At 37.0% G+C, this 12,255-nt stretch overlaps 1 protein-coding gene across 6 annotated transcripts in view; it reads left to right on the top strand.

Moving 5' to 3' along the window:
- Nucleotides 1-12,255, top strand: part of RYK (receptor like tyrosine kinase) — a 164,118-nt gene that overhangs the window by 117,329 nt on the left and 34,534 nt on the right. For 4 of the 6 annotated variants that reach the window (XM_074405903.1, XM_074405904.1, XM_074405905.1 and 1 more), the window contains 3 exons: nucleotides 5,298-5,398; nucleotides 8,105-8,239; nucleotides 10,745-10,831. In XM_074405903.1, coding sequence (XP_074262004.1) covers nucleotides 5,298-5,398; nucleotides 8,105-8,239; nucleotides 10,745-10,831 — 323 coding nt within the window. The remainder of the gene's footprint in view (nucleotides 1-5,297; nucleotides 5,399-8,104; nucleotides 8,240-10,744; nucleotides 10,832-12,255) is intronic. The other 2 variants (XM_074405906.1, XM_039461989.2) reach the window with 1 other exon arrangement.

Here is a 12,255-nt window from a genome sequence, read left to right on the forward strand (position 1 = left end):
TTTTCTGTGTGGCGAAAGAAGATGAAAGGGATATGAATGAGAAAGGACGTACATATATGATGTATATGATGTGTTTCAGAATATGGTTTATGTACATGGTGGTGTTGAAGTTAGGTTTAGATTTTACAGAGGAAGAAATGGCATTTGGAAGCAATTGAAGGAACATTTTGATAGGACTTTGAGAGAGGATACAGGTAGATAGGTGACTGAAGAGCATGTCATTTGGACATCAGTCTTGATAACGCAGAGAGTTGTGCTTTCCTTTAATGCTTGTGTGTGTGCTAGGGCTGTGAGCCCACATAGGCCAGACTTGTGCAAGAACCTTCAGATTCCATGGGGCATTTACCTCTGCCTGCTGAAATAATTAATTACCATCCATGAGTTGGTTTTCCAGTTCTCTGTAGTTTTTAGGCAAAGGATTCCAGACATTACTTGAGTAAAACTAGCTTCTATAATCACTTGTTTTCAAGACCATAGGCTAGTGGTCAAGAGCATGGACTCTAAAGCCAATCCATTTCTGTTTGAAGCCTGGCTGTTCTGTTTACTAGTTTTATGAGCTACATGGAGTAAGTTATATAGCCTGTGTGTGTCTCAGTTCTTCTGTGTAAAGCAGAAATACACACCTCGTAGGTATGTTGTGAGGTTTTAATGAAATAATGCTGTAAGCTCTTAAAACACAGCCCTACATATAGTAAGTGCCACTTTTATGAAGTTTTTAATGATGTTGCAGTATGCTAGTAGTGAGGGATAAAGTTCTTCAGCCCTTTCCTGTCCTAATAACAATTATTTATTACCTGCCCCGCAAGCTAACAGTGATGACCAGAAAGCCCCCATCCAGTTATCCAACAACAATTAAGAGACATCTGCTGCTTCTCTCTCTGCATAGGGGCCACTGGGATTACCATTTATTGTTTTCTATTTACCAGTACTGTACCAGGTACTTCACATGTATTATCTTCACACTCAACAGCCACCTAGAAATAAAATAGGCTTGAGGAGATTAAATAACTTTTTCAGGATTGCTTTTCTAGGAGCAGGGCAGAGCAGGAGGGACTCAGTATTGTAGTAGCTATGTTAATAATTCACTGTCATTGTGTAAAGTACTTGCTATGTGCCAGGCACTGTTCCTGTGCTTTACCTTCATTAACTCCTTTAATCCTCAGGCAGTCTGGTGAGGTTTGATGGAGGCCATGGCTCCGTGGAATTCCTTAGAAAGGGATGTTAGTGTTCTTCCCTTCCAGGCACTCAGGAGCCACTGCTCGTTATAAACAGATCTCCTTAGAGGCAGAGAATTAACACTGCCTGAGATGTGCTCATACCAGGGCAGTTGGAGCTTGTGTGTGGCTTTCCCTGTGCTAACACTGCAGATTGATCTTTTTGGTCTCTGTGTTATGCCAGGTGAGTCTGTCCTGGATAGGCAGAGCTTCTCTTTACATTCACCCTGAAGTCCTGTAGAGGGGTTGGTTTGTGTCTGTACTGTAGTCTTTCCCTGTTAGTTTGTGACTATGGGAAAGTTTATTCCTCTTTTGTGGGATGCTTGAACTTGTTATTTGGCAGCATCTTCATGTTTCACTTCGTTTCCATTAACCCCACCACCCTTGCTATACTGGTGACAAAAATTGCCCTTTATTTATCTTTGATTCTATATCTAATGCCTAACAGTGTCTAACACATAGTAAGATGCTCAGTAACTATATGTTGAATGAAGAATGAATACAGGGAGGCAAAAAACCATTTTGTTATACACTAATAATTCTTTGCTTTTTTCAATGTATATCAACAGTTTGTGTCAAAAATGACCATTCTGTCTGATTTATGTTTTCTGTTCCAGGGAAGTGCGGTTTTCTCTGTTCATTCATTGACTCAGTGTTAATTGAGCTCTCACTGGGGCTTACTTTGGCCCACTTGGGGCTTACTGTACTGGGCACTGGCTTAAGTGCTGGGGAAAGAGAGGTGAATAAACAGGCACTTGTTCTGCCTTTGTTGAGTTTATTGTCTGTTTGGGTGGGACAGACATTAAAGAAAAATCCCTGCTGGAATGTAGGGGTCATAATCTTTGTCTGTCGCATTCACTGCTCTGTCTCTAGCACCCAGCACAGTACCTGACCTGTAGTAGATACTTAATAAATATTTGTGGAGTGAATAGATGAAGTGGAGTTACAGAGAAAAACAGAAAATACAAATTGTAGTAAGTGTTTTGAAGGAAAATTATGATCTTTGCCAAAGTTCTGACTTCATTCTTAAACAGGGTAATATCTCCATACATAATTTTACTTGCTTTTCAAAATCAAATGAGATAATTTATTTAGACTGGTTATAAACTGTTAAGTGCTAGTAAATGTACATTTTAATCTCATTTTCTACCTCTTGTGATAGAGCTGTGTAGGTGTTGACTTCAATGGATGCCAGTGTAGGTCTTGCTTCTTCCGTAACAGTAAGTCTTAGATTCCAGGAAAAAATTTTGTTCTGACCACTTAGTATAGTGCTTTGCTTATTTTAGGGACCCACTTAATATCTGTTGAGGGAACGAAAAATGGACATAGGTGTCCCTGTAACACCTTGATGTGCCTACAGGCTTTTCACAAATTCAGAGGTAGCACAAGAGTGCCACCTACTGTTCAGTTGACGGAGAGAAATGGGTCTGTGCACTTAGTGATGTTGATTGCAGATAATATTTAAGTAGTACTTTCACATATCTCATGCAATTTTAGCCTCACAAAAATCCTGTGAGGTAGATTATCTCAATCCCATTTATTTCCTGTATTTCATTCTCTTTTGAGGATAGTAATGCTTCTCTTCCTTCCCCATTATTGAATTCTGGATTTCTAACAACTGCTATCTGGTCTAATCCTTGAGTGGTACTCAGCTGTAAAACAGAGCCATGTTCTTTTGTTCTAAGGACTGGGGGTGCATAATATTCACATAATTAATTTAAGTATAGTAGTATACTATAAATTAGTAATAATAATTTAAGGCACTATCCTAAATGCTGTTCTTACTTATTTTTCATGTAATTAACAGTCTGATCAGAGCAGAGTATTATGCACATTCTGTCCACAGGGAGTTTGAGGTTCCAGAGGATTAAATAGTTTGTCCTAGGCCATACAACTAGTAATCGATGGTACTGGCAGTTCTGACTTCAAAGTTTATGCTCTTCGTCTTTTTCTGTATTGACCTATACCCACTACATTATAAATTCCTATAGATCAATTCTGGAATCACATCGAGCCTCTGAAGCTCTTCCAGCACTCTAACCAGATGATAGCCTAATGAATCTTTACTATTTTCTCTTTGAGTTGCAAAGTATCTTCACAGAGTTGCTGGGGAAACAGGCCTAACTGCAGCATCACAAGAAGTAGTATTAGGTTGGTGCAGTAATTGCAGTTTTAATTGCATTAAAAGCAGTGGTAAAAACCACAATTTGCAATTACTTTTGCACTAGTCTAATAGATACTCTAAAATGATGGACATCTTCAGGGAAGGCATGCTGGGGGCCATTAGGCAAACATGTATCTTGGGATCCATGGTTGTGCTGAGCAGAATAGCTTGCGTATTGTAGGTGCTCTCCAAATGTTTATTGCAGGACATTCCTATCTTACTTTTTGCTATGACTTTCTACAAGTGTTTTGGTTATAATAGCAGATAATAGTATGTTGTATTGTTAGCCATAGAAAGGCTACATAAGGACTTACAGTCCTCATTGCCTGGATGTTATATATTTATATTTTTCAGATGTGTGTATGGGCTCTTGAAATTAATAAAATACACATTCATACATAAATGTTACAGATTACATAGCAGCCCTTTGTCATTGTGTGTGTGTGTGTGTGTGTGTGTGTGTGTGTGTGTGTGTGTGTGTATGTTTTGTTTGAGAGACAGGGTTTCACTGTGTTGCCCACCTTGACCTTAAACTACTGGGCTCAAGTGATCTGCCTGCCTCAGCTTTCCAAACAGCTGTAGTTATTAGCTATAGTTAAAAGCTGCAGTTAGGTACAGGCTTGACATTGCACCTAACTTTATTATGTATTTTTAAAAATTACCAGTTTTTGAAAATACAGAACTATTATGTGGGGAGTGGTCAGTTAAAAGATTTTGCGTAAAGGAAAGTTGGAGACTGATTGGGCAGTGTTGTTTGTGTAGCTAAGAGAGGCATTGAAGGACCTATCCTGCCATCTGGTTTCACTCTTCATGCTAAATTTTTATGTTTCACATCTCCACTGCTGCAAAATTGTAAGAACTAAGACAGACTGTAATGTGCCCAAGAGACAAGATTTCTCCCCACTGAAAAGACAAACTACATGTTTGAGAAGCATTAATTTATAGTAATCTTGAACACAAGGTTTATAATTATTTGAACCTATCATCTTCTGAGTCTCCTGTATTATTTAAAAAATATGGTGTAATGTTTCAAGTATTAGAGATTTCCAAGAAGTTGCATAAAAAGGAAGGATTGGGGAAGCAGAAGCAGCAAATGTATCGTGATTAAACAAACTTGAACCAAATTTGATATTCCTGATAGTCCTTTTTTTTTTTGGACACAGAGTCTCACTCTGCTCAGGCTGGAGTGCAGTGGCGTGATCTTGACTCACTGCAACCTCTGCCTCCCAGATTCAAGCGATTCTGCTACCACAGCCTCTTGAGTAACTGGGAATATAGGCATGAGCCACCATGCCTGGCTAATTTTGTATTTTTAATAGAGATGGGGTTTTGCCACGTAGGCCAGACTGGTGTCAAACTCCTAACCTCTGGTGATCTGCCCACCTTGGCCTCCCAAGTGCTGGGAATCCAGGTGTGAGTCACCACACCCAGCCAATACTCCTTTTCTAAGTTTTGAGCATGGTGGCACATTTGATTTGGTTTGCTCCTCCCTTACCTGTAGGCCATTTGATATTGGGCCATCATTGAAAGAGGCCGGTCTGTCGTCGTCTTTTCTAAAAAGCAATCTAATTGAATGGCATGGGCTATCTTTTTGAGAGATGATCCATATGTTCCCTAACATGTATTTGTGTGAGGTTTAGGACAATTATCTGATGTGTCTGAGCACAAGTACCTGCATTTCTGAATAATTTTGATAAGATGAACTTGCTTAGTGATTTTGGGGATAGAAATGAAAGAAAAAATAGAGCTCTATATTACGAGTTAGATTAAAATTTCAGTATGGAATATCATGAATTATTATGATCTCCATCAGGATTTTAGGCTGGTTATAATGGCTGTGTGCATTTTGTATGTAAGGAAAGAGGAAATTTCTCATTGAAACTGTCTTATCAAATATTTCTCTCAAAAATTGTTTGCAGCATTAGTGCCAGCAGTAGTTCTCAAGGGCTGTCTCAGCCATCCACCCAGACAACTCAGTATCTGAGAGCCGACACACCCAACAATGCAACTCCTATCACCAGTAAGAGTTAATTTAATTCTAAAGACAGTTTACTAAAGTTGTCTATGCTGTTTGCCAGTGGTCCTGGAATGGTTAGTGTACCTGTGGGACATGTTGTGTAAATAGTATCTAAAGTATGTAAAATGAGGTATGCTCTTCCAACTTTTGCTTTCTAGAACATTGAAACATTCTAAAATTGAGATATTGAAAATGAAATTTAAGTTTAATTGCTAGAATTGGTGTTGCTTTGGGGAGATTTCCCAGAGACTTTAGATTATAAGGAATTGTTTGATGGTCTTATGGGCCATGGTAAAGACTTTACATTGTTTTTCAGTCACAATAGGAAATTAAGTACCACTGGAGAGTTTAGAATGTCAGATCTGATTTCTTTTTTGGACTGACATTTATTCTTTAGTAAAATAAGATTAAGAATATCTTTTCCATACCCAGTGCCCTATTGTGTTTTTTCAGTACCTGTCATGAAAAAAAAAAAAAACAAAAAAAAAAAAACAGGATTTTTTGGAGAAATGGCAGATTCCAAGTCTGGGTCAGGAAGTAAACAAGATAAACCTGGGACATGTTGCTAAGTCAGATCAAGGAAATAGCTAAGACTTGAAGAGCTCCTGCTAGCCAAAGTTGGAACCACTTGATCATCAAAATGAATAATGACTATAACGAATTAAAATGTGTAAAAATCCACAAATTTGTAATAATTCCTTATTTAACAAAATTGTTCATTATGAGAGGTGACTAAGGCTCCAGTGAGTACCTTACTCTACCAACTGGCTACATGAACTGTATTTCAGGGTAACCAGATGGTGCTGGTGGTTGGGCGGAAATATTTCTTTACAGATGATTCTCAGCTGACAAATGTGGAAGGAATGATATAATTAGAAAATCACGTGCAACTCTTAATAAAATAGTTGATTCAGAAAAAGATCATCAGTGATTAAAAGGAAAATGGGAACTTTGCCATTGAGGGATCAGGCTTTCACTACCTGAATCCACTGATGAACCCAGCATTACTAAAAGTGGGAGACCTAGGTATTTCGTACCCAAGGATGTGATATACTATTCGTGAAGTATTCTTGTGTCTCCCTACTGCACCCCCTAAAAGTTAACCTAGATCTAATCAGTGTTCTAGACCTGACTTACAGTTTATAGAAAATGCTACTGGAAGAAGTAGATGCCAAACATTTTCCAGGGTTGCCGACCCAGTTTCTTCAATAAGACAGTGGCAGGAAAAAAGGAGGGGAGAAGGCATTCTAGAGTATATGAAATTTAAGGGAAATAATAGCAGTTACCGTTCCCTCTATTGAAGAAGGAAATACATGCTTTTTAGAAAACATGATCAATATGAGTAGTTTAAACTTCTCAGAAGAGGCACATTATTGCTTTTAATGTTTAGATAGCAATCTTTGCTCATTAGAATGGATTCTTAATTGTATGTGACCTCGAAGAGGTAGATAATTGTTGTTATATGTGCTAAAACATTTTCTTAAAAAAGTCAAAGGAAATACATTTATTTGTCTTTTAAAAATTGTAGTTGCCATCAATAAGAAATTTACTTGTTTGTAATTGTGGCCATTACCTTAAGGAGCTAGATAATTTACTTACCTATATGTGCTAAAAACAAACACTTGTTTTAAAGGTCAATAGAAATGTATTTGTTTATAAATAGAAAAAGAGGAAGAAAAAATATTTGAAGGCATAGGAGCCAAGAATTTTCTAAGATAACAGAACACAACAGACCACAGATCCAGGAAGCTAATAGAACTCCAGGTAGAATTAAACATAAACATTCACGTGTACTCACACACCTAGACATATCATAGTCAAATTGCTGCTGATCAGTGGTTTCATGTGTTGTCAGCCTGCATCTATTGTAAAGTTGCCCAAAACCTTTCATGTGGTTCTCCTTGTAACCATTGATCATCATTGTGTAAGCCCACTAAGTTTGGGGGGGAGGTTTCTTCCCAATATCTGCTAAAGCTAATAAATCATTAGAGATGCCATTCCAACTTCTGCTTGCTAACACCAGATTTTCCTTTTATTCTAACATTTTTTTTTCTTGAAGTAAAAACTAATTTTTGGCTGTAAATTCTGTTTTTGCTGTCATTGTATTAAGAATGAATGGGAACTAAGGGAATTTAATAAATTTGATTCTCACAATGGTTTTACTAGGATGTGGTAATACCAGAATAATTAAATTGATTATGTATTTTGTTTGAAAAAGGTTTGAAAAAGAAAATCCTTTTCAAACAAAATAACTTGTTAGAAACTTTTTGTTTGTTCAAACAAAACTTTTCAAATGAAGAGATGTTTGAAAAAATCTTTTTGAAAAGTTGGTTTGTTATGAGACTGTATTAGAAAATCGTTTGGGAGAAAAACTGTCCATAAGAGAGATTAAAGGAAATTCCACTGGTCAAAGCTTGTTTCACTTGGCTAAAAGGCAATTGAAGTGGTGGTCATGGTAATACTATTTTTAGGATTTCTTGTTGCAGCTCAGAATTTTAACATTTTGGAGTAGTATTGTGGTGGGTGAGAAGACATTTCTTTAACATTTAGTGTGGCCTTCAAACAGCTCTCCTAGTTTATATATATATGCCTGTTTCCTTTTACAATTCTTGCACTCATTCCTGTGACTTGCATCCTGAGGTTCTGACTGAACTAGTTGACCCCAATACCATAATAAGGGTATTTATATTGCTTGGTTTGGCTTTGTTGGCTCCTCAGGTTATCCTACCTTGCGGATAGAGAAGAACGACTTGAGAAGTGTCACTCTTTTGGAGGCCAAAGCCAAGGTGAAGGATATAGCAATATCCAGGGAGAGGGTAACTCTAAAAGATGTACTCCAAGAAGGTATTTATTATCTCAAAGTCAGTTTTTAAAGTATGATTTATTGTTACCCCTATAAACACTTTTTTCAAAAATTTTAAAAATTTCATCTCATTTTGTGTCTAATAAGGATAGGAAGCAGTGTACGATTTTTCTTTTATAAAAGTGATTTTTATTTTCTCATATTTTAATGTGCCTCTTACACCTTTGGTGCAGTTCTTGATTTTCAAGTATATTAAGGCATGTATATTAGTGTTTGCTATGTTTAAGGTATATTCTCTGTTTAGTTTTTATTTAAAATGATCACTATCTGGTAGGTCTCTGAAATATTCTAAGTTGTTTCCTCTGTGTCAGATAGCATGGGGATTGTAGCAGAAGGAACAGACATAGGCTCTGGTTTTGGTCCTAAGTTCTAATCCCACATTTTATTCTCTGTGTGACTTTGGAGAAATCACATAATGTTCTCAATCTCCAGTTTCCTCTTCTATAAATTTGGACTGTGTTGTCAGCTCTTAGACTAGTTATAAAGACTAGATGAAATTAGGTACAGTAAATAAACTAACACATAATAGTGTTTTCCAGGTGTTAAACTCTTCCCTTCCCCTCTCACTGGGCCTTGCTTTCCTTTTTGAGTTTGAGGGTGTTGATAAGGGAGATGCTGAAAGAAGAGGACAGAAATTAATAATAAAATACTGCACTGAATTCTTCATGTTGTTAAATAGGGAGTTACTTTTTACCCACACCATAATTGAATTTGGAATGCTTTGGATACCTATGAGTCCTCCTTTGGTGGTTGGGACACATTTACATCAATCACAGCTAAGTCAGGGACTTAAACTGTCCCCAATAGCATATGGTAATTAATGGAAGCATATTTTCTGGTATGTTTTTTAATGCGTGATTGCCACTTGTTATAGTTGTCTGTTTTCTAAGCATAACTGGTTTGCAGATCTGTTTGCAATCTGAAGAGAGTAAGTAGACCAGGTAGCATTTCCTAAAGAATAAAAGAGAGATCAATTAATAATGTTATATTTGCAGTTTCTTTTGGTCTCTGAGTGGAATGGAATAGGCAGTCTCTTGTAGTGGTATGATTTGAGAAGAAGGAATTCTGAACCTGGTAGCGTTTTTCTTTTTTAGTCTTTTCAGGCCCATAGTAGTTTATTTTAAAATTCTTTTGATTTCAGAAAAGAAAATATGGTGGCTGATTAATGTTTAATCAGGTCAGGTTCACTGGAAATCTGATAAATGCAAATAAAACAATAGTTACATGCTTTTTTTTTTAACGTTAGATTGTGAAAAAGTAAAAAGATAATTTCTAGGTTGACGGATATGGAGAAACACATGCTCTTTTACATTGCTGGTAGGAATATGAATTGCTATAACATTGTGGTAAAGTCATATGTACATATATATTTTTGTATATGTTCCTTACATCCATTGTTTTTAAGTGTATGTAAATCTATGTTTGGGAGTAATATTTTTAAATGACGCTAAATACTGGGAAGAGGAGACGAGATGTTACAGTGCCACAGTGCCAGAGAGTTAAGATGCTCAGTCAAGCAAGGTGAACTTGGGTGGAGAGAGAAGGGAAAACCTTTGTGAGGAAGACATGTCAGGGTTTGTAGCTCTCTGTATTGACTCAAGTGTTTGAAGATACTCACTCAGCTTCAAGCAAAATGTCTTAAAGATTATCCAAAGCCTCTTCTGCCTCGAGCATACAGGTTCCTCTGTCTTTAGGCCATAGTGAGACCTGATAGATGGGTACCAACAACTCCACCTCATAGAGTGAAAGGCGTTAGAGCAAGCCTATTTGTATGCTTGCAAGCCTATTTGTATGCTTGCTGTCTGCAGCAAAGTTAAACTATTTGCAGGCTTATCTTTTAAATTGTGAAAGAAGGAAAGTAAACAATTTTCTAGTGAGAAAGAGTAAAATGAGATTCATTTTCAATCATCATCTTGTTTGGGAGCTTTTTATGGGCAATTACAAAATAATAAAATCTGGATGGATTTTAGAAATAGATTTTACTAGTGAACTGAAGTCTAATTGGCTTGTCTGAAACCTTCTGAGGAGTGAGTGGTAGAAGGATTGGAACCCAGGACTGTCTGGATCCGAACCTTGTACCCCTTGGTCTTCCCTTGAAGCTGCCTTTTAAAGCTCTGCAGCAGAGAGGAAAGCTCATTTTTGTCTTTTTGTCATTGCTCTGAGGCTAAGCCTAGAAACTCATAAATGCCCTTGTGGATACATCATTACTGAGCTCCAGTGTTCCTGGCTACATCATTAGTTTATTTAGTATAATTCAGAAAATTTTTCATATACTTAGTTTAGATACAGTGTTGCTAAAAGCAAGTTAAGATGTATAATAGTTACAAAAAAACCAAAGATTTGGGTCTTTTTACTGTAGGGCTAGAGTAATGTTGTTGATCACATATGCCCTTGTTATTTTTGTTTTATATTGTTCCAGAAAGTTTTGTACTGTAATTTTATGAAGGTTATCATATGATCTCATTAAATATTACTTTTCCTTTTAGGTACTTTTGGGCGTATTTTCCATGGGATTTTAATAGATGAAAAAGATCCAAATAAAGAAAAGCAAGCATTTGTCAAAACAGTTAAAGGTAGGAGCTTTTTTCCATAGTATTTCCATAATGCTCTTCTGTCTTAGGTGGCTCATGCCAGCAAAATTCTGTCTCAGTTTTCCAGTGTGTGCCACACCTTTTAAATCAGTCCATGTTAATTTAGCTTTTAAAAGAATTTAGCTTGTATGAGCCTAATTTTTGTGGAAATTTGGGTTCTTCTCATGAGGTATAGAAAAACAGAGTTCAAGACCAGCCTGGCCATCATGGTGAAACCCCATCTTTAAAAAAAAAAAAAAAGAAAAAAACAGAAGTCTGCTAAATCAAGACATGAGACATTTATTAGGTATTACTCATTTAATTGCATGTCAAACCACATCCACTTGATTTTGTTGTTACTATATCTAATGTTGGTATACTTTTACACATATAGCCATAGTTGGAATTGCTGGCCTAAGGGTGTGTACATTTAAAATTTTAATGAAGGCCAGGTGCAGTGGTTCACGCCTATAATCCCAGCACTTTGGGAGGCCAGGGTGGGCAGATCACCTGAGTTCAGGAGTTCGAGACGAGCCTGGCCAGCATGGTAAAACCCCATCTCTGCTAAAAATACAAAAATTAGCCAGATGTGATGCCTCGTGCCTGTAATCCCAGCTACTTGGAAGGCTGAGGCGCAAGAAATGCTTGAACCTGGGAGGCAGAGCTTGCAGTGAGCTAAGATCATGCCACTGCACTCCAGCCTTGGCGACAGTGAGACTCTCTCTTAAAAAAAAAATTTAATAGATATTGTTAGATTGTCCTCTAAAAGATAGCACTGATTTATATTGTCATGAACAGAACACCTGTTTTCACATATTCTTCTTCTGGGCCAGCGTTTGAAATGTGACACCTACTTTTCAATTTATTGATCTATATAAGTTATTTAATTAAAGATTCTCTATCGAGATATTATAGTGTTATTTATGCAGGCATATGGCTTATTTCCTATTACTGGTAGATTAAAAAGACTTTAAAAAATATTAGAGTTTTAATTATTTACAACAGATATTTGTAAAAACTTAAATAATTCTGAAGTAAGGGCTGGATGCAGTGGCTCACAATTGTAATCCTAAAGCTTTGGGAGGCTAAGACAGGAGGATTGCTTGAACCCAGAAGTTGAAGATCACCCTGGGCAATATAGCAAGACCTCTGTCTCTACAAAAAATAAAAAAAAATTAGCTGGGTGTGGTAGCATGTGCCTGTAGACTCAGCTACTTAGGAGGCTGAGGCAGGAGGATTATTTGAGTCCAGGAGTTCAAGACTGCAGTGACTCCTGATCATGCCACTGCACTCTAGCCTGGGTAACCGAGCAAGATCCTGTCTTAATTTTTTAAAATGATAATAATAATTCTGAGATAAGTCTTATTTGCTCATTTAAAGAGAAAGAAAAATGTGATAATTTGTAGGATGCTTAATGTCTGCCAGGT

The sequence above is a fragment of the Saimiri boliviensis genome, chromosome 9 (genome assembly GCF_048565385.1).
Source record: "Saimiri boliviensis isolate mSaiBol1 chromosome 9, mSaiBol1.pri, whole genome shotgun sequence".
In the NCBI taxonomy this organism is placed as follows: domain Eukaryota; kingdom Metazoa; phylum Chordata; class Mammalia; order Primates; family Cebidae; genus Saimiri; species Saimiri boliviensis.